General features: G+C 42.5%; 1 protein-coding gene across 1 annotated transcript in view; it reads right to left on the bottom strand.

Annotated features, from left to right (window-relative positions):
- Positions 1–14,789: 14,789 nt before the first annotated feature.
- EDIL3 (EGF like repeats and discoidin domains 3) overlaps positions 14,790–22,508 on the bottom strand; it is a 439,981-nt gene continuing 432,262 nt past the window's right edge. Inside the window, exon 11 of the mRNA XM_060235733.1 lies at positions 14,790–15,623. Coding sequence (XP_060091716.1) covers positions 15,474–15,623 — 150 coding nt within the window. The 3' untranslated portion in view covers positions 14,790–15,473. The remainder of the gene's footprint in view (positions 15,624–22,508) is intronic.

Genomic DNA, 22,508 nt, shown 5'->3' with positions numbered 1-22,508 from the left:
GGATCTTTTTTGCAACAAAACTTAAATATTGTTCCAAATTATCATTATAATTCTGAACTTGGAAAGCAAGACTCTGAGAATTGCAGTATGGTTTTTGAAATACTTAGCCATTGGATGCCGATTGGAGGGTACAAATGGTATTGTTAGAAAATTATAAGTGAAATCCTATTGGAATGTGGATGGGGAATGGACAGAAGAATATATTCACAATGCTGATTCACAGCTGAAGTAAACTTATGTCTTTCCATGGAAGCCCTGTACCTGTTTCAATGTATAGTGTAAATAAACACCTCACATTTCAATGGTCTGGAATCTTGGTATTACAACTCAGAGCTCTGATAGCTTACTTTGTAAAACAGACCATTTATTCCTAGTGGTTCCTGTTACATACTGAGAATATGTGAATCTCACAAAAGTACAAAGGAGAACTGGCCAAATGTTTTCTACAGTAGCTTCTTTTTAAAAATGAAACAACACTTATGAGACAACATAAAGAGATAGGAGTCACTATGCAGAATCAGACCACTAGTCCATCTAGTCCTGCATCCTGTTTCGCATAATGACCAACCAATCAACAAGCAACAGTTGGATTAGACAGCATTAGGATGCTTCAACTAGCTTGCTGTTTTACTCCTCTCTTAGCTGGGAGAACCGGGTTTGATTCCCCACTCCTCTACTTGCAGCTGCTGGAATGGCCTTGGGGTAGCCATACCATAAAAATATTTAGTGATCTTTTAAAAAACTGTTTCTTGTAGAAGTTGATTCTTTTCATCAAGTTCTTGAAAAATTAATGAGTGCAGCTACTGACCTTTTTCCTTGCATAAAGCCTCAGATAGTTGTGAGGTATTACTTTTCAGGGCATTTTGGGGGAAGGGTTGCTATTACTTTGGGCTACTTCTGGCTTTATTATGTCAGTGGAAACTGTTTTCATGCATATATGTTATAGTGTACTTCATTTATACATACTTCGCAATATTAATTTATGAGAACAGCAAACTATTTCTATGTTGCAAAAGAATGAACAGATACCCTCAAGCATTACTCACATTACCACCAGCTTCAGTTGAGGTCCTCAGTCAGAATTCAATCAGTATTACTGCACAGCTGCACAGGAACCATGGAGCATAGTTCTCTGGTGCAGACTAACACTTCGACCCACTTACCTGGTGCAGACTAACACTTCGACCCGCTTACCTGGGTGCTGCATGCTGGGCCTCACTGGTTGTGCCAGGTCAAGATGCAGCCTTTGACATTGCTAAGCTATAATTCTTGTTCATTGCATAGATTTCTCATGTGGTTGGTAAAGCTAAGAAGGCATGGAGAAACTGAAGTGTTTGTACCATATAAGGCTGAAGTGAATGCATCTGTCCAAATTTATTGCACTGTTGTGTCCAGCTTCTATGACAGAAAGCTAGTGTTATGGATATAAAAAGAAAGGCAGGACAGAGCTAGTCTACTCTGCTTCAGTTGCCTAAGGCATGATGTAGTAGCTACTACTGTTCCAACAGACATTTAAAAGTGCACTAGTTAGAATGAAATCAAGCTATCTAAGAATCTTTAGAAACAAACAAAAGAGACATTAGGGATATAGTATTATAACATATGAATTGCACAGTATTGTACTCTTAATGGTAGGCATCAGAATAAGGAGGAAGCTTTGTTTTAAATAGGAACAAAGTTTGGTGTAGTGGTTAAGAGTGGTGGACTCTAATCTGCAGAACTGGGTTTGATTTCCCACTCTTCCACATAAAGTCAGCTGGGTGATCTTGGGTCAGTAACAGCTCTCTCAGAGCTCTCTCAGCCCCACCTACCTCACAGAGTATCTGTTGTGAGGAAGAGAAGGAGATTTTAAGCCACTCTGAGACTCCAACTGATGGGTGGGGTATAAATCCTCTTCCTCCTCCCGCTGTCAGGTTCTTTCTCTGTGTGAAGCTGCAGTAATAATAGCTTCTTTTTTCTTGCCTACACTAAGTCCTGGAGAGGATGAGGGCTGTCTTAAATACTTGCCTGGATTAAAGAAAGACTTGACCCCCGCCCCCAAAGGATTTATCAATGACAGACTTATCTAGTGATAATTTCCCTCCTGCTTTTGTAATGTAGGCTGTTTCTTTCAATGGTAAATTTGTGATGTTTGGCAAAAATTGTAGAATAAACAAATAATATCGGGTGGGGAAAATGTAACAAAATGATTTAAAAGGAATGTAAAATAGAGTAAATTAAAATAAGTGGCATAATCTGTTGACATACCTATTGCATCCCAGAAGACTGTGAGTTGAACAAAAAATAAAAATACAACTTCAGTCCAGCAGATAATAATTAAGGATTACAGATTTGGAATCGTGAGGAGACAAAGCACAAGGATCTGAACTTAAATGACTCTAGGCCCTAGGAAAAGAGAGAATTCAGACAAACATTCAACACTTTGTTATTCTGTAGCATTATGGAGGGATGCTCTTTCTGGTTTTGTAGTTGGGAAGCATATGCTGTTTACTTGTTTCAATGTGGATAAACACACTTGATTCTGATACATTCAATAATTTTTTGGGGGGAGGGGAATTAGGAGATACAATTACTTTGTTTCTTTTTCATTGCAAGCTTCTAAATCTTTCCCCAATAACATGTGTACATTAATAAAACAAAGTCTGAATCCAGTGGCACCTTTAAGATCAACAAAGTTTAATTCTGGATACAAGCTTTTGTGTGCAAGATTTTGTTACTTAAAGGTGCCACTGGACTCAGACTTACAGCTTCAGGCCAACATGACCACCCACCTGAATCTAAGTACATTAATAAAGCATTGACAAAATTGTAAACTTTCAGGATTCTAACTTTTGACCCTTTTGATTTTTTTATTATCATTAAAGAAAACATATGAGTCTGGGATGGTCTTTTCTCAATTCAGAAAGAAAGGGATTCAAGTTAGCTGAATCAGATAATGACTTTCTCGAACTTAAAAGGTGGAGGATGTAACACTACTAATGGTAAAGTTCTGAACTTTAGGAGACCTCCATTTTCAGCTGAAAGAAAGATGGGGTGGGAAAGGTAATTATGTGATAAAGTAACTAAATGGAAAAGATGACAAGACAAAACCCTGCATATAAACACAGCCTCAAAGGGGAAGGTTTTGATGTGGTATGTACACACTTCTTGATGAAACCTGAAAGGGCCTACAAGATGTATCTAATATTAGGCTATGCTACAATCGGGAAGCTGTGTCAGTTCTTTCAAGTACTGAAATTCAGGACAAAACCAAAGCAAAATAATGAGTTCAAAGAATCTGATTCATTAATTTCTTATTAAGTCATCCAAAGAGATTTATAGTGTATATATCTGTGTAAGCTGCATGTGTGAAAATGATATAAATGTCTATTTTGTCATGATTATAAGCATTTGTAAGCAGGATTTCCAGTTGTAGCAAAATAGGCCATTCTTACACACAGAGGTGTATGTACTTCAGTTCAAATGCCTAGGGTATAATTCCAAAAACTTCATAAGCATCCTGATTTTCCAAAAGTTTTATTGTTAAGTTTGAAGACTAGACAAGGTCATACTTTTTAAACATTGTTCTACATGATTTAAATATATACAAAAACATTAGAACTTTACACAGGTCGCCAAGATTGCAAAGGTCATTGTGTCTGAGATAATTCTGTACTTACTGACACATCTGAAGCCAGCACTGAATATTATATTTCATATTTTGTTGTATAGCACAGATACACTTATTAGGATCCTTAGTCTTCAAAACTCATACAAGTTTGTCTGCTTTCATTCCAAAAGAGAAAGTCAACCTAAAAAATCATAACCAAAGGTATTTTCTTTCTTTCTTTTTGTGAGAAGCCCTTTATAGAACATAGATAATCCTAAACCTTGTGCATTTTGATTTACTTTCCAGGCTATAAAGGTAGCATATTAGGGAGCTACAGAAAGGTGCCTAGAAATACCTAACTACTTTGGGGTGAACTTAGAAGAATATTGCTCATTCCAATTTAGTTTCACTGTTAGAATTACTATAAAAGTTAAAGACAATTTTATAATATTTTTTCAACAAGTTGAAAGGGTGCAATTATCAAACCCACTTCCTTTTATTGCAGCAGATTACTCTAGAGTATGTGGCTTGAGGATTCCAGCCTTAAAAAGACCAACATCCTAAAGGCAATTAAATTATAATACTCAGAGCACCTACTTCTGGAGAAGGTCAATTGACTTCAACAGAATAACTTCAGATGAAGCACAATGAACATTTCTCCTTAATTTTAAAGGGCAAGTTCACACATGATTCCGGTGTGATTGCTGTACAAACAGAGGAAGTGCAGGAATTAAACTCAAGATTGTATACACACATATCCTAACTCACAGAATTTTCTTTATAGTCTTTTTGGATATTCTAAAACTGTGTAGAATCAACATGTGGAAGTATATCAGGATCATTTCAACAGCCTTATCGCCAACATCATGCACTGATTGTTTCTTTGCACAAAGAGTGTGCATGCATGAAAGTGGTACACATTTAGGTTCTGTACACAATGAAACAATCAATGCATGAAAGTTGTGTCAGAATTTGCCACCATGATCCTAGTTCCCTTTCCATGAGTATGCATAGTTCTAAATGTCTGAAATGGGCTTACTAGTCAGGCATAAAAGCACACAATAAAGAGGTGACTATCTGAGCAGAGTAGGGTGGCCATAATGTCTGAAGGCCAGCCAGGGACACTTTTGGGGGGGGAGGTAGGGGTGCGCGCGCGCGAAGCGTGCGCGCGCCGCCGGAAACAGGAAGTGACGTCACTTCCGGTGACGTCACTTCCGGTGACATCATGCCATCTGCCGGAAGCAGGAAGTGACATCACTTCCTGTGACATCATTTCCCCCGCGCCACCTGCCGGAAGCAGGAAGTGACATCACTTCCCCCGCGCCACCTGCCGGAAGCAGGAAGTGACATCACTTCCTGTAACATCATTTCCCCCGCGCCACCTGCCGGAAGCAGGAAGTGACATCACTTCCCCGCGCCACCTGCCGGACGCAGGAAGTGACATCACTTCCTGTGACATCATAATTCATGGAAGCAGAATAACTTATGCCAGAAAGTAAGCAAATGAGTTAGACTACAATCTGGGAGACCAGGTTCAAATCCCCCCTCTGCCATGGAAGCTTGCTGGGTGCCCTTGGGCTAGTCACCCTCAGCCCAACCTACCTCACAGGGTTTCTGTGAGGATAAAATGGAGGAGAGGGAAATGTCATAAGATGCTCTGCTTTAGATCCCCATTAGAAAGAAAGGAAAGGCACAAATATTTGGAATGGGCATAAAATGCTTGGATTATCCTTATTCATAACAACAATCCTGCATATTTGCTGCACTAGAAATTAAACCAGAGGCACAGAACCGTGTCCTGCCCAATAGTTAAAGCTATTCATTGGAGGTCTGATTCAGAATTTCCCCTCTTTTCAACATGAGGAGGATGGCTTCTGGGGACAGGACCTATTTGGTGGTGGCCCAACCCTTCAGAAGTTCTTTCCTCACGTTCCTTCATCTCATGTCTACCTCAATTTCTTTTTTAGTAGGCCAGTAAGATCATGACAATTCACCACCAGTGGTTAGTAACACTGTACATTTCTGTTGTTCTCTGACCAATTTAGCCACAATGTGATTTCTTTTATGAATGTTGTGAGCCGCCTCCACAATTGTGGATTGGAAGGCCAGGGTAGAAATAATTTTACACACATAGTCTCTTTTGCCTTGCTTAACTCTCTTGCTTTCAATTTTTTTTTTAAAGGAAGTTTGTTGTCTGTTGCTAGCACAGCTATAGCTTTTTTTAGCAGGTCTTTTTTTGTAGCAGGAACTCCCCCGCCCATTAGGCCACACACCCCTGATGTAGCCTCCAAGAGCTTACAGTAGGCCCTGTAAGAAGAATCCTGTAAGCTCTTGGAGGATTGGCTATATCAGGGGCATGTGGCCCAATAGGCAAAGGAGTTCCTGCTACAAAAAAAGCCCTGTTTACAATGTATACATGTAGACAGATCCAAGTAGTCAGCCGTGTTGGTCTGAAGTAGTAGAACAAAATAGGAGTCAAGGGCATCTTTAAAGGTGCAACTTGACTCCTATTTTGCTCTAATGTATATATGTGTGTGTGTGCAGTGCACATATATATGTATCTGTATGACACAAGAAATAGGAAGAGCCCTGCTGACCCAGACCAGTGGTCCATCTGAGCACAGCATCCTGTCTCACACAGTGGCTGACCAGTTCCTATGGATGGCCAACAACAGGGCATAGAGGTTGACATCTTCCCCTGATATTGCCTCCTGGTTCAGGGGCTAACTGTCTCTGAATGTGGAGGTTCCCTTTAGCCACCATGGCTAATAACCACTGATAGATCTCTCCTCCATGAATCTATCTAATCCCCTTTTGAAGATGACAATTCCTGTGGCCACCACGACATCTTCTGGCAGTGAATGCTACATTTTAATCACTCTCTAACGCTGTCTTTCTGTCTGACTGTCCAGTCTCAACAAATGCCATTAAAATGCACCGTTTTCAAGAATTTCAGCTTTGCTCACCAGTAGGCATTTGGGCCTTGGCGAATTCTGCCTCCACCACTGAAACCTGTTTGCTTTCATATGGAACTGGTCTCTCCGTGATTCCCATGGCAAAGTCAAATGCCTACAGGGCACCTGTCTTGTGTGAATCAGTGGAGATGCTTAACTGTGGCTGGATCATGCCCCTAGTTTGGATCATGGATATTGGAATGAGGAAGCCCTCAGGTGAGCCCTGGATGCTGATGAACCCTTCACCTCTTTGCAATCCAACCATCCGGGAGTTTAGGTGCAGCAAAGTTGCCTTTGTCCTCTTTTCACAGATCTGTCCATCCCCTGTTCACTCCGCCCTTCTTGCAAACTCATGGTGGCATCCGTGATTCTCCTCTCCTCCATTGCATCTCACAACAGCCCTGCAGAGTAGGCCAGTGTGAATGAGTGAGGGGCCCAAGATCACCTGGTGATTTTGATGTGCGAGCAGGAATTCGAACCGGTATCTCAGAATCCATTGTCCTATTGCTGGGGCAGTGTATAAGTGTCTCTGTGTAGTCTCAGCCTATGTGTAGTCCCATCCAGGGCCCCTTTTGCAGCAAGAACTCCTCTGTATACTCGGCCACACCTCCCTAATGAAGCCAATCTTCCAAGAGCTTTCGAGGCTCTTAGTACAGGGCCTACTGCAAGCTCCAGAAGGATTGGCTGCATCAGATGGTATAGCCTAATATGCAAAGGAGTTCCCGCTACAAAAAAAGCCCTGGATGGGACTATACACAGCTCCCATCTCTCAGCAAGCCAGTTCCTGTTTCTTTCCCATCCCTGCCTCTGAGAACATAAATCTGAGAATCAGAAATCATTCTACTATGTGCCTGATTACTTGAAAGTCCACACTTGCACACATAATGTGAAGGTGGACAGAGATATCTTTTTAAAGAATGTGGAGGAGGAACACACTGGAAAGTGAGTGTCTCAATTCACATCAACTCAGAAACTGTAATATAGATTGAACACAACTCAGCAGGCATGAAATGCACCCTAAGTTGCATATAAAATCCAAGTTAAGATAAATTACAAGTTAAAATTTACAAATTATAATAAGATGGTAAAACATAAGAACATAAGAGAAGCCCTGTTGGATCAGGCCAGTGGCCCCTCCAGTCCAGCACTCTGTGTCGCATATAAAATCCAAGTTAAGATAAATTACAAGTTAAAATTTACAAATTATAATAAGATGGTAAAACATAAGAACATAAGAGAAGCCCTGTTGGATCAGGCCAGTGGCCCCTCCAGTCCAACACTCTCTGGTCACATAAGAACATAAGAGAAGCCCTGTTGGATCAGGCCAATGGCCTCTCCAGTCCACCACTCTCTGGTCACATAAGAACATAAGAGAAGCCCTGTTGGATCAGGCCAGTGGCCCCTCCAGTCCACCACTCTCTGGTCACATAAGAACATAAGAGAAGCCCTGTTGGATCAGGCCAGTGGCCCCTCCAGTCCAACACTCTGTGTCACATAAGAACATAAGAGAAGCCCTGTTGGATCAGGCCAATGGCCTCTCCAGTCCACCACTCTTTGGTCACATAAGAACATAAGAGAAGCCCTGTTGGATCAGGCCAGTGGCCCCTCCAGTCCAACACTCTGTGTCACATAAGAACATAAGAGAAGCCCTGTTGGATCAGGCCAATGGCCTCTCCAGTCCACCACTCTCTGGTCACATAAGAACATAAGAGAAGCCCTGTTGGATCAGGCCAATGGCCTCTCCAGTCCACCACTCTCTGGTCACATAAGAACATAAGAGAAGCCCTGTTGGATCAGGCCAGTGGCCCATCCAGTCCAAAACTCTGCCACACAGAAGCAAAAAAAATCTAGGCACCACTGCCATCAGGAGATCTATCAATGGGGCCAGAACACTAGAAGGGGAGGAAGAAGAAGAGAGGAAATGAGAAGAGAGAAAATTAGAGCCAGGATACTAGAAATGGGAGAGAGGAAATGAAATAATTACACTTACCTATTTGATGTGTTGCTCGATGGAAGGTCCCAGCAGCCGCCGGGTGAGCGGGGCAGTGCGGGCCGCGCGGCCAGCGCAGCCAGGCGACGCCGAGGATCGTTCGGCCTGGGCCGGCAGGCCCAGCCGCTGAGCAGGTGAGTGGGGCGGGGGCGGGAGGGGGCGGAGCGGCCAGCGCAGCTACGCGAGGCCGGGGATCGCTCGGCGAACTGGGCCTACAGGCCCAGCCGCCGAGCAGGTGAGTGGGCCGGGGGCGGGAGGGGGCGGAGCGGCCAGCGCAGCTACGCGCGGCCGGGGATCCCTCGGCGAACTGGGCCTGCAGGCCCAGCCGCCGAGCAGGTGAGTGGGCCGGGGGCGGGAGGGGGCGGAGCGGCCAGCGCAGCTACGCGCGGCCGGGGATCGCTCGGCGTCTGGGCCTGCAGGCCCAGCCGCCGAGCAGGTGAGTGGGCCGGGGGCGGGAGGGGGCGGAGCGGCCAGCGCAGCTACGCGCGGCCGGGGATCGCTCGGCGTCTGGGCCTGCAGGCCCAGCCGCCGAGCAGGTGAGTGGGCCGGGGGCGGGAGGGGGCGGAGCGGCCAGCGCAGCTACGCGCGGCCGGGGATCGCTCGGCGTCTGGGCCTGCAGGCCCAGCCGCCGAGCAGGTGAGTGGCCGGGGGCGGGAGGGGGCGGAGCGGCCAGCGCAGCTACGCGCGGCCGGGGATCGCTCGGCGAACTGGGCCTGCAGGCCCAGCCGCCGAGCAGGTGAGCGGGGCGGGGGCGGGCAGCGCAGGGCAGCAGGCCAGGCCGGGATCGGCAGGCCAGGCTTCGGAAAATGGGGGGAAGGCCACACTTACTTTAGTGTAGGGTTTTCCTCCTCTTCTCCACTCTCTCGTTCTTCTTCTCTTGCTCTCTTTCTCTCTCTCTCTCTGCAATGGGCAAGGAGAGCAGATGGAGCTCCTCGTCTGCTGCCCAGCCCAGAGCAGAGTAGGAAGGGAAAGTACAGCGTCAGCGCCGGCGCGGGAAGCGGGGGTGGGCAGCCACGTCCCACGGACCAATGGTGAGGGCCCCTCGCTGCCTGCCACGCCCCCAGACCACTTCAAGACTGCTTCCCAGTGGCTGGGCAGGCTGGCAGCTAACTTGGAGCCCTCACCATTGTATCCATTTTAGCTAAACCGGGACTTTTAATGGTCCCGGGATAGCTAAGCCGGGAGGCGGGATTTTGGCCGCGGGGGAGGGACAATCCCGGGAGCCCGGGACGATCTGGCCACCCTAGAGCAGAGTTATGTTCATAGATGTCCATAAGAGCTTCAGGGCCATTAAACATTCTACATGAGAGTTTGAGGGAGCAGGGAAGCCTAATGACTTACACCTCTGCATGTGGATCAGACACATTAGAACACCTGTGAGCTTCCTGAATTTAGGATCAATGTTTAATTATGATTCCCAGGTCACTGAGCATGATATACCTGTTCTTAGTTAATTAATGTTGCTGAAGTGCAAGTACTCCTACTTAAGGAGTCTGCAAATCACAACTGCATCTAATACAAATACATTAGTGTGATGTGTCTTCTGAAGACTTAGGGCTGATTTCCACATGTATGTATTCACAGAATGCCTCATCAATCAGTTATTTGCTTACTTAACCTTTGATGCTTGCAGTTAAATATGTGATCATCCTCCATTTGTTTACATGTGCTAGTCATCATAATGATATGAATGGATGGATTTTTACTATAGGATCCTGCAGCACTAATAAATTTCATTCCAGTAAAAAAGAATAAAAAAAATAGAACTCTACAACAGTGATCCCCACTGTGGTGCCTAGGGGTGCCATAGTGCATGCCAGTGTGTTTTCTTGTGCCCACTTGTTTCTTCCTCAAAACAAAGGGCCAGTCCTGGCTTTCCTTTACCAGATCTGAGCAAGAACCAGTTCAGAATACATCTTCCAGCTAGGATACATCACTTTTGGGTCCACAGGGAATGCCCATATGATGGACATTCCTTGAACATCCCAGTCACCCCCATGTAAGCAATTTTGTGACTGTTCCCATATATTGTGACTGTGGTGGTGCCCACTACCTGTCTCCAAATTCCAAAAATGGTCACAGGCTAAACAGGGCTGGGAATCCTGGAATGATACAGTATGGGACACATTTGTCTTTCAACTGTCATATAAAATATAAAGGGCATAATCCATTGGGAAGTTCTCTGGGCATAAGCCTCACTGAAATGTAGCATAGGAGAGTGCTGTTCTGAACATGAAGTCCTCATCCAGATGAATTTCCTAGTGAATTGCTCACAAAGTTATCTAACAGATGTCAACAGCATTTCTTAAAATGAATAAGGAGCATTAAAGAAGCATATGGCAAAAAAGTTCTCAAGGTATACTTTAACAGCTTTTAGATTTTTAGGAACAAAGTGACAAAAGGCAATGCGAATGAACAAAGATGGGCAAAATGCAATCATTTCAAGTAAAAGGAAGAATGAATAGGAAAAAAATACATCTTAAACATAATGTTATTTTTATGCACTATAGATTATAAGATTAAATTAATTTGCAAATAAAAGCAATTTAAATGCATTTTTTCATAGAGGGGAAAAGTACTAATGCCAACACATTTCATGACTAGCATCTCAAGGGCTCCTTCAGTTCAGTCTTTACTCACTGAAATGCACTGTTAGTAGTAGCAGCACTTAAATGCTGTTAGTAGTAGCCTTTTAAGATCAGGACCCAAACACTGCTGCATCCTATTTACAGAAATCATTTCCTCTTAAGAGGAGGCTACAGTTGTCCTGAGCATTCTGCTTGATGAGAGTGTCTGCAGTGTAAGGATCACAGACTGTACCTTTATCCCTCAAGGCAACTAGCATTTTTCGCTTGGGATCTACATATTTGAAAAAGGTACATATACAGTTATCACAGGATAAAGACCTTTAGCACCCAACCTGTGGTTGTTATTGGTGCCCCCCAGGATTGGGGCCAAGTCTCAGTGATTTTGCTTGCATCCTGTTGTACTGGAGAGCCAGTTTGGTGTAGTTGTTAACAGTGGTGGACTTTAATCTGGAGAACTGGGTTTGATTCTTCCACATGCAGCTGCTGGGTGACCTTCTGTCAGTCACAGTTCTCTCACTCAGCCCCACCTACCCCACAGGGTGTCTGTTGTGGGGATAGGAAAGGAAGGAGATTGAAAGCCACTCTGAGAGAAGGGCAGGGTATAAATCCCCTCTCTTCTTCTACTGCAAGTACATAATTTGGCCCATAAAATAGCAGAAAAGAACAAGGCTGTTTTTAGACCCACTGGAAAAGTCAAGCATCAGCAGTTCACAACTTCTTAATCTAGAGTAGGCCTATAAACTTCAAACAGAATTGCTTGGCAATAAATGAGCTGTGAACTACAGGATCTTCATAAGAGCCTAAAGTGCAGAAAAGGACTGTCAGTAGTTTTAATGCCATGTCAATCCCCAACCTTATTTCACCAGCTTTTTTGCACCTTAAACTACAGTTACGATTGACTTTCTCTTTAAAATTATTCACTACAATTGAAGACCACTCCATAGATAACATTGTTAAGAGATGTTAGCACAATTACAGACAAGACAGTAACAGTCTAGTGGCTTTTGTAATGCAGCACAAATCCGACTCAAGAACAAAAAAGAAAATTAGCAGGGTTGCACAGGAACTTAACATTTCTTACACAGACTCGCTTACCCCTTTATTAGTATATCAAACCGAGAAATTCTGAATAGCTGTGTCTAAGCCTTACAAAATAAAATAAGAACAAAGACACCTTAAGAATTGGTTGTTTATTGTTGAGACAGGGCACATTTTCATTGGTTCCTTTTTTGAGCAGTGTTGTTGAGGGAGCCTTGACTGATCATAAAAAGGTCATCTGTCCCAAACTGTTTGAAGGACAAACAACTGTAATTGATTTTATATGGAATTTTGCAAGGGTCATGTGACTCTTTACAAAGATTCTAGACTTCTCTTTCTAAAAAATTAAAGGATGGCAAGCTTTGTTTCAATCATGTGACTTCTTTTCATGATAATGCAATGTCCTTCTAAAAGGATGATCAACTTGTATTAATGAGGCACAGTCAAAACTAATCTACTGTGGCATGTTATTTCCAATGAAACATAATATCATATTTTGTTGGAAATCATAGTACTTTGCAATATTGGCTAGGTCCACAACTCTGTGGACACATCTCCTGTACATGCAAGGCTTTTGCATTTGGAGGAATTCCATCTGAATTATGTACTAATCGTGCAGTCATATCCATTCAGTCTATTCATATGCTTGAGTTGGACCCCATCATTTCTCAGGAGCCATTTATACAATATTCTGCCAAGGTATCTACACACTAGTTTCAGTGGCAAAAGCATCACCTCTTGTTTGACTGAGAATGGATTTTGCTAGCATCCAGCATCAAGCACACTGGGTTCATTCTGCATAAATAAAATGTCAACTGGGTTAGCCTTTTCACACAGGGAGTCTGATGCACAGAAATTGGTGTAACTTGCCAGTGTCACCTGATGAATATGCAATGCAAGTGAATTTATTGGCAAATTCAGATGATCAGGGAGAAACTGTTAACAGGGTCATCACTTGATATATTTGCTTATCCTGAACAGTCTGCTCAGATATGTGTGTGTGTGTGGGGGGGGGGGGGTGGGGGGTGGGCAGGGAGAACCACCCAATAGTGAAAAATAATAATAATGTCCTACACAATGAAACCGTGTTATGGCAACTGCAGAGGGTTATGTGAATCAGCGCTAAAAAGTGCATTTTTAAAGAAAAAACATTTTGTCTGTAGTTTTATAGAACTCCGCCATAGTGAAATGCTATTGGTATTGGAGTTGTGGAGCAGAAGAAACAGAATACCTGAAAGAATGTGGCCTCTCTCTTCATGTGCATGCCCTTAGGGAGTGTCTTGTCACCAGGGCTTTGTGTACTAAGTGTAACACTCAGAACTAAAACTCTACACCTAGGCAATTGGTAGCACAATTCTAAGCAATGTTACACACATTGAAGTCAATTGGATTTGATTTTTGTTAACTCTGGTGAGGATTGCAGTGTTGATCCTTATGCCTCTGTTAATTATGGGGATAAGAATCTTAGCAATGGGCCATCATTCTCAACCACTGAAGGTGTTAGCAGGCATTGCCACACACAGTTAAGCACTTCTCTTCCTATTTTTTTAGAGATGAAAGATGGGTTCTTAGATAGCTGAATGCTGAATCCAGTGTCAATGTATTACCAAAGCCAGTGTTCTCTTCAATGAATAGAAATCCCCCCACCTTTGTCTGAACAAGGGCATATTCCAGCCCTTAATTAGTTCATTTATACTTCTAGGGTCCCCCCCCCCCATTTTGATCTTATTATTATCTTACTTTGTTTATCTATCAACAGATGGGTGTGGTCCTCATCCTCTCTATGTGGACTGGTTAATCTTTTGCTTAGATCTTGCTTTAAACAGACTTTTCTTTGTAACTTGTCCCCACTCCCCACATTCACCTCTCTGTTGTTTGCAGCTTTTAGTATAAATGGATGTACACTTCATGCATTTAATGAAGTGACCTCTGACTCATGATAGTTTATGCTGGAATTTGTTAATCTTTAAGGTGCTGCTGGACTCCTGCCTTACAATGTCATGTTTTTTTCCTGCTGTCTCTTGTACAGAATCATGGCATACATATCACTTTGCCTATTGTCTCTGATTGCTGATGTTTGTCTTGCATCTGAATCCATTTTCTATATAAGATCTTACAACTCTTCTTTTATTCCTCCCATGGAACTGTACTCACTATCTTCACTTTATGCAAGTGCCTGAAGAGCCTCTGCAGAACTGATTGCTAAACAATAATTTTAGTGATCATGTCATGTGAACCTTCAGCCCCAAGATCTTGTTTCATTTCCTTTCCATTCACATTTCTAAAGAACTAGTCAGGGCGACACTGCTGCAGGGATCATACTTTACATGGCCTGCACGTTTTGGCATGTTGCCTAAATCTCACAGATATGCCCCCTCCCATACATCTCCACAAGGCAACTTCCAAGCAAGACATGACACAGGCTCACATGAATACAATTTCTACAGCATTCATCTGTGCCCACTTCTATGCTACACTAGCTTAGGTCTTGCATTTGGTCCTTGGTTATTTCACCTCCACGTCCTTTAGGAAGAAATTGCAAGCTGAATTCACTGACTTACTCCAACAAAATCATTAATTTCATAATATACTGAGAGCAGATCTTGTGCCATAAAATCCAGATCAGCTCATTAAAAGCAAACAACAGCATTTAATGTGATTAAACAGAAAGAAGAGTGATGCCCGCTGAATGCTTAAATGGAAAGAAAAATAAATAAACTGGGATATGCAGACTCCACATTTGGAAAGAGAATGATGAAAGGTAGCTTGTAACATCAGGAGGACTGCAGACCACAGAGATTCTCCCAAGAAGTGTCATTAATCTTGACAATGCTTGATAGGCACAAGGGAAACAATCAAATGCAGTCTTCCCCGAGGAAACTTATTGCTAAAGCTGCAGTATCACTTTTTGCAAGTAAGATGACTGTCTGGGTTTGGAAACAATGAATCTCCCCCACTTCTTTGGCAATCAGAAAAAGAACTCCATCATGCCATTTTCATCTCCCTTGCAAAAGTGATGCTGCTTTTCATCCCTAACTATAATTCATCCAGTGTGAACAACTCAGAAGAAAACTGGAAAGGTAATTTCCACAGCGAAACAGAGTAATAACTAGAACCAACTGAAAAGGACAAAATCAGATTGGACCATTTTAAGGGCAGGCTTAGACCTCCTTACAAAAGACAGTTAGCGGCCTACCAGATTTTGAGCACTTGTTCATGAAAAACCCATTCAATTTCCTACAGGTTTTGCAGTTTCTTCTATGGAAATATTTTTAGGAATATCAAGAGTTGTGCTGTTAAGTTAAGATCTCTCATCAGTCCTCTTCTGTACAGCCCAAGAGCTCTGACCGTAAAGTGATCCTGCCGTACCATGACCAAGGGAGAATCCTTATGTGCCGTGCATAGATTGGAGGGTCAATGACATTCTTTCTGTGAGTGTCATTGTCAAAATTTCCCTGGAAAACCTGAAAAATAACCAAGAAGAAACAAAGTGATAGCAAAAGGGGAAAAAGTGGGAAAACCAAGACAAGAGAAGTGGCACACAGTCAAATAACAATACATTCAAGTTGCCAGGTAGTGGACTAAAAACCTCCGGAGCTTCGGGATGGAGCAATGGGCAGAAATTATCTCAGACTACATTATTTCAGACTGGCAAAAACCCAGACACGGCATCAGAGCAGTGCTCTAGAAACTCTGCAGTATTAGGAAGACTAGCTATGGCCCAATATATACGGTGCTATCTTAAGCAAAATTGCAACTTTCTAAATCCATTGGAATAACATCAGAATGAAGATTTAAGGAAGGAACAGCTTAGATCCTCAATGGTCTAATATGCAGATGTATCCATACCCATGGGTGAAATATTCAGAATAGCAGAAAGCTGAAATCCTGAGATCCACTAAGATTGTATAAGCAGTTTCCAAGGCCAGCTCCTATTGTCATTAAAATATCCTCAAATTGTCATGTTTTCTGGTGGGATTCTGACCCTTGAAGCTAATTCATTTGTTGATGCAGAAAGTCACAGCACGGAGGCATTCATACATTAGGCAAACAAAGCCTCTAATTAGGTGACTACATTTATCTCAGAAGCCCTCTTTCCTATTCATAATCACAACATGAGGCAGAAAAAGAAAATCAGAGAAGCTTGTTTCCAGTTTACACCCTTCTGCTGCAGAATGTGTTGCTATGTATGAAATGAATATATTTTAATTACACTTTTTGGCAAAGTTTGGTGGCACGAACAATACAGGGGAAATTGTTTCACCCACTTTTAGAATACTGGGATTATTTTTATCACTAGTGTGCAGATTGATGATAGATCATTTTTCTAAAAATCAGCTAATGAATGAAATATCACCTATTCCAAACAAATGTCAGCTAGCAAGGCAATCATATGGAGCAGTGCATAATCCAAACTAAATTTAACAGTCCCAATGATATGCATGGAACATTACAGCATGCATTTGTTCAGGAAGGATAAGCTAATGTGTGGGCATATATTCTTTTTGGTCCTTGCCGGATAATTGTTTTATTGTGTGAGAGTTTGCATAAGTCATTCCACCATTTTTGCAGCACGATGAAAACAGAGGATTCAGAATCTCTTCCCCAGTCACTGTATCTGATCATGGCAAAATATATTTTCCTAACAGCCTTCAGGATTCTGTCACTAGGAAAATGTGAATACCACCCCTTTCCCCTGCTGTAACATGGAATGCAGTGTGGAACATATTGGTATGAATGTCATAGGAATCTTTCTGTTATGGCTGGGGAATTACTGGTAACCAGACCAACATACACCATTTTTGCACAATTTTTAAATAGGTTTTAAAATTAGTTTTCATACAACCAACTTTTTAGAGTCTTGAGTATTCCTGCCTGTACCACTCCAGAACACTTATGCAGGTTTTTAAATGTAGCAAAACATAAATAGATCAGTAAGAGAAACAATATAATCCTGGAAAACATCAACTAGATTATCTACTTCTTCATAACATTCTCCTGACTGACATTTCTTTTGTGTGTGTTTTTAAAAAACTCTCAAGCCCTCTGAATTATTTTTATTTTTTAGAGCAAGGCTGATTTGCTTTTCCAGTTCTGGAGTGTATATCTACCCTGTTCAAAATATTGAATTTTAAAGTGCCCATAGCAACCTTGAATTCCCATTCATTCAAACTTTGGCAGTTTCTACTAAGATTTATACCAAGGGTTTTACTCATTTATCAGTTTCATATGAACATCTTGCCAAATGGAAGTGGACAGGTATAATCAGTTTACTTCGTTGGAAGATACTGGAAAGCCTTCTAGATCAGTGTTTCCCAAAGTGGGTGATATTGCCCCCTGGGGGCGCTGGAACGATCCAGGGGGGCGGTAATAGCTTTGGGTGCAATTGGGGGGTGGTGAATAAAAATAAGGGGGCAATAGAAGCATAAAGGGAGAAGAGAAGAGGGTGGGAGGTGTCAAAACATCACATTTCTGGGAGGGGTCCAGAATTCCTAATTTAGAGAAAAATTCCAATTAACAAAAATAGAGGGTTCCTTTTTGTCTGCTACATAGTGCAAATTCACCCAATTAGACTAGGACCAGAACTCCTTCCAATTAAAATATAAGAAGGATACAGTTTATTTACAAGACGGAATAAAAAACCAGAAGTATACAGACAAACAAGAAAGACAGACACAAAAAAAACCTTACTAGTCTATCCTAACCAATACTTGCTACAGCTAGTAGCTTCTCAAGGTTGCTTGCAGTTTCTCTCTCAGCAATACAGTTCAAGTCATGACAGTGGAAGCACTGAGACAATTACACAAACTTCTCTGAAGAGTTTCAACCTGTAGCTTGTTCCTCACAAGTTTTATGCAGAGTGTCTTCTTACAGTCCTCTGGTTACCAGGTGGTTGCTTCCATTGATTTCAGCCAACCGCAATGCCCTAGACACAGAGACCGATTTTCCACTCACCATATGCCTCTCTCAAGCTCCTCTTCTCAGCGGGGCTTCCCTCTGATTTCACACCATCTGCCCCGGGGCTGCAGCTAGCATCCGCTTTTCTGCAACTGGGTTTTAGAGGTTTCTATTTGCAGTGCAAAAAAGCCGAAGCTAGCTGCAGCCCCAGGGCAAATAGTGTGAGATCGGAGGGAAATCTTGCTGAGAAGAGGAGCTTGAGAGTGGCATAAGACGAGTGCGAAATCGGTCAGAGTGGCTTCTGCAGGGTCAGCACATGGGAGAAGGTGGGTTGGCGACCACTTAGGGTGCCACCCTGCCAGGGGGCACTGCTGGGCACCCCCTTACTATCCCTTCCCTTGTGGCATGATTGTGCCAGCCAGCAGGCAAGCTAAGAGCCCCAGGTGGTGCTGCCATGCCGTCATTTTTCTTCGCAGGGCAAACATTGCCAGCATTTGTCAGAGGCTTCCAAAGAAGCCTCCGAAAAGCACCCTGTTTTACCACTGCCCACTGCTTTCAGGTTGAAAGTGGCTGGGCAGGGCACCTTCCCATTGCATTAGTTGGAGCTGACAAGGGGAGGGTGGATAATAATTATAAAGAAATTTCAAAAATTCTCTGTGTATGGGAATATTACTATGGTTGATTTTATAAAATCATTTTAGAATTTCAAGCTTCAAAGTGTCTTCTTTACAACATCTTTGTTTACCCTGTGTGCAAATATGTCACTGCATCTTTTAGTCCACTTCTTGAAGGCAGATTTCCAGGGGGGCGCTGCGTAACTTTTTTTCTGAAAAGGGGGCATTAGGCCAAATAAGTTTGAGAACCTCTGCTCTAGATGCTGTTTTCTTGACACATTGACTAGAAATGAGGTAAATAGGAATGAGAGCTGAAATGTGCAGTGATTCAAGGGTCTAAATGATTTCAAATTTTTTGCAAATGCAAACTTAGAAAATATAACTCCTGTTAACAAAAATAATGGCTCTCCTCCAATAGCATGCATATACTATTGCTTTAATAGCTTTAAGAATACAACTTTTCAATCAAAGTCAAGCATGTGTGTGCAGCTGTCTTACACCAAGTCTGAGCACTGGCCCATCTAAGTCAGTATTGTTTATTCTAACTGAAAGTTGCTATGCAGGATCTCAGAAACGAAAATCTATAAAATAGTTACACTGAGACTGTGTTTTGGTTGGCCTTTCCCTTCTTTCCCATCTGTCTTAGATCCATAACTGATTCATCCCTGCCATTCATGCTGACATGGGGTTCAGGAGATTCATTTTTGGGCCAATTTCAGCATAAAGGCTGAAAACTATTACAGGGTGGGGAGGACCAGGATACAACCAGTATGATTCTATCACAGCTTCTTGGAAATACAATGGTAGCCCAGAGATATAAAGATTCAAAATTTTTCCTATTATTAATGAGGACTTCTTGGCACTGACCATGCTATATATTTACACAGGGATCTTTACTACATTAACATTTCTTTCTAGCAAAAAAATAAATAAATACTGGTTGTGTCAACACTTTATCCTAACAATGTTTTTTGTTCTCATGTGGCTCAATATTGAGCACCTGAGAGCTGCTTCCTGTATTTTATTTTTGGTAGCCTTGCCAGCTCCCAGGTCCTAGCAGGGGATCCCCCAGGTTTGCAGGCTCCTCCTCACCACCAGCCAGTTGGCTGACAGGGGGAAGCCCTGCTCCAAAAGTCATTATGTGCATTTCCATCTTGGCAGGTTTAGAAATTTGCAGGCTGCTTCTGTTTTGGAAGGGGTGTGTGCCTTTAAATATCAGTGAGACTAAAGCTGAAGGGGGGGGGGGGACAAGCATGCAGAGCCATATGGCTCTTCCTGTTGAGTGTGTGAGAGAGCCCCCATTCTTTCTGTTTGCATTCCTTTCAGAAGTCATCTGCCTAAAGGGATCGTAAAGAGTTAACTAGAACCTGATAATGGGATGGAGGAAAACTCTACCCCCTAGACTGCTCTGCTCAGTGCTTTCATTTTCCTCTCTCTGAAGAAGTTGGTTGGAATACAGCAAATTGCTACTTCCAGCAACTCCTGTGAGGAAATTGCCCCAGTGAGATCACAAAAGTGTGGGCTTGCAAAATGTTTATTTTGGCTGCTTTGTGAGTGTGTGTGTGTTCACTTTTCATTTAATGGAAGTGCAACTGTTGGGGAACTCGTTGAAGGCAAAAAACAGGAGAAGGAAATGAAGACTGTATTCAGGAGAACTGCACTGTTATATTTTTATTATTTATTTGGAATGGTAAAGTCTCCCAGCTCCATCCCTAAAGTCTCCTAGCTCCACTTCCAAAGTCCCAAGGTATTTCCTGAATTGGACCTGGCAACCCTATTTTTTGGCAAAAGAGCCAAACATACCCACCTGAAGACTTTCTTTCATTTCCTTATTTGTCAAAGTTCCCATGCTCTGTAACTCCCTCTGCCACACCCTCCACTAATCAGGAAACTCTTCTTGGGGCTCACAAGAACTACCTTTCCTTTCCAAGGCTGGGATAAAGGAACCGTTCATATTTTATTCAGTATCAACAGTACATTCCTATACATGTTTACACAGAACTGAGGCTGATTTCATTTGTCTTGGCTTTCTCCAAATAAATGTTCTTAGGACTTCAGCCTAAGTCTTATAACTGAAGCAGGATCAACCCCACAGTGTCTATTTCTGTTAGTGTTACCATGAGGTGTTGCTATAAAAGTTTCCCATTCTTAGCATGTGTGTTTCTTTGATTTTTCTCCCTGCTTCCCTAGATCTTTACCTGAATTTGTTATTTCTTTAGAAAGTATATGCTGCCTCTTTAGAGAGCTGCTCATGCCAGTTTACAGCAAAGATATTAAAGCAAAGTCATTACATAACCATTAACAACAAAGACAATATAATACAACCATTAAGGAAAACAAGATAACAGACTGATTTGTTGGGCATCGGACTCAACATGCACCCCTCTGACTGGTTCTGACTATACCTCAGTAATTTGTGGTTTCCAGGTTGTTGTTGTTAGCCTCCTATGTGCTTGGGAATCTCCCCTGAAATATCTCCACTTTGGTTCTACCCTGACAAACAACAATAAACCTCTGTTTACCCAGCTGCCTCCAACTTCTTATGTGTGAGTATTCTAGTATTTGGAGAAAGTGAGCTGTAGGTATTCTAATAAAAACATAACTGGTACAAAGTAATGGATGTTGGCTCAAGGCCCATCTGCCTGCACAGTTTAATCCTGACATACTCTGCAGAGTACAAGGCTGTTTCTCACAGGACTTTTCTATGAACAAGAGTGTAACATTGTATTTAATGTCCAATGATACAGCTGGAACAACAGGGCAAAACTTTGTGATGGGCACTGTAATGAGTACTGATAGATGTATTTGTGTATTCTATTCTGTTCATTTAAAGATCACAAATGGCGAGAATTTTAAAAATAAAATGGCTAGATTGTATGCAGTCTATTTAATTCCTTGACATATGATTTTTGAAATGTATAGATTATCTTTTATTCTTGTTTAAGATCAGGAAACTACATGTAGGTGTTCATGTGTCTAATTGCTGAACAGACACATGGGGCATAAGTTTGCCAGCCTCCAGGTGGGTTCTGGAGATCTTCCGCCTTTACCATTGATCTCTAGCTGGCAGATATCAGGTCCTGCGGATAAAAGGGCTGCTTTAAAGGGTGGAGTCTATGGCAATTTGCCATGCTGAGGCCCCTCCCCTCCCCAAACCCCACCCTCACCTAGATCCACTTCCAAAGTCTCCAGGTATTTTCCAATCTAGACCTGGAAAACCTAATGGTGCACCATCCATTGATTCTCTATGTATTTTATTGACTTTGATTTTTATATTTTGTGAATACAAATACTCCACACCTTTTAAATTAGAGATTTTGTTGCTCCTTAAAAAAACCAAAACTTCAAGTTCATCAAATCTACTCACATGTATGTTCATTCCACAGTTAACTCAGTAGAAATGTATTTGTGCATTTAAAATGTAATGGGCATAAATTGCTGCTGCCATTTAGAACTCTTCTGTAGCAATTTATAACAACACTAGGAATAAGACCTGTTGTAGGGGAAAATACAGCAGGGTCTAGAAAGAGGCTTTGGGCAAGTGCCCCTCCACCCATGCTGTCTTCCTCCCACCTACCCACCCAAATGAAGGCATTCACTCCCCCACCCTTCCCATCCCCCTCCAACTACCCCCCACCCCCAACCACTTTCCTTTCAACAACCCCCACATCATTAGCACTTCTTATTTCCCCAGTCCTTGCTGTCTTCCCACCCACCATTCAACTGAAACAGATGCTACTCCCCTCCCACCCACCCCCCGGCAAGTATGTATGTATGTCCCCATGTCTGTGATGGTTCAAAGCCCTGAAACAGGCCCAGAATGGAGATAAGGAAGAA

The sequence above is a fragment of the Heteronotia binoei genome, chromosome 4 (assembly GCF_032191835.1).
Source record: "Heteronotia binoei isolate CCM8104 ecotype False Entrance Well chromosome 4, APGP_CSIRO_Hbin_v1, whole genome shotgun sequence".
NCBI lineage: Eukaryota > Metazoa > Chordata > Lepidosauria > Squamata > Gekkonidae > Heteronotia > Heteronotia binoei.
Note: the sequence above shows the minus strand (reverse complement) of the source record. Positions and strands in the feature narration are given on the sequence as shown.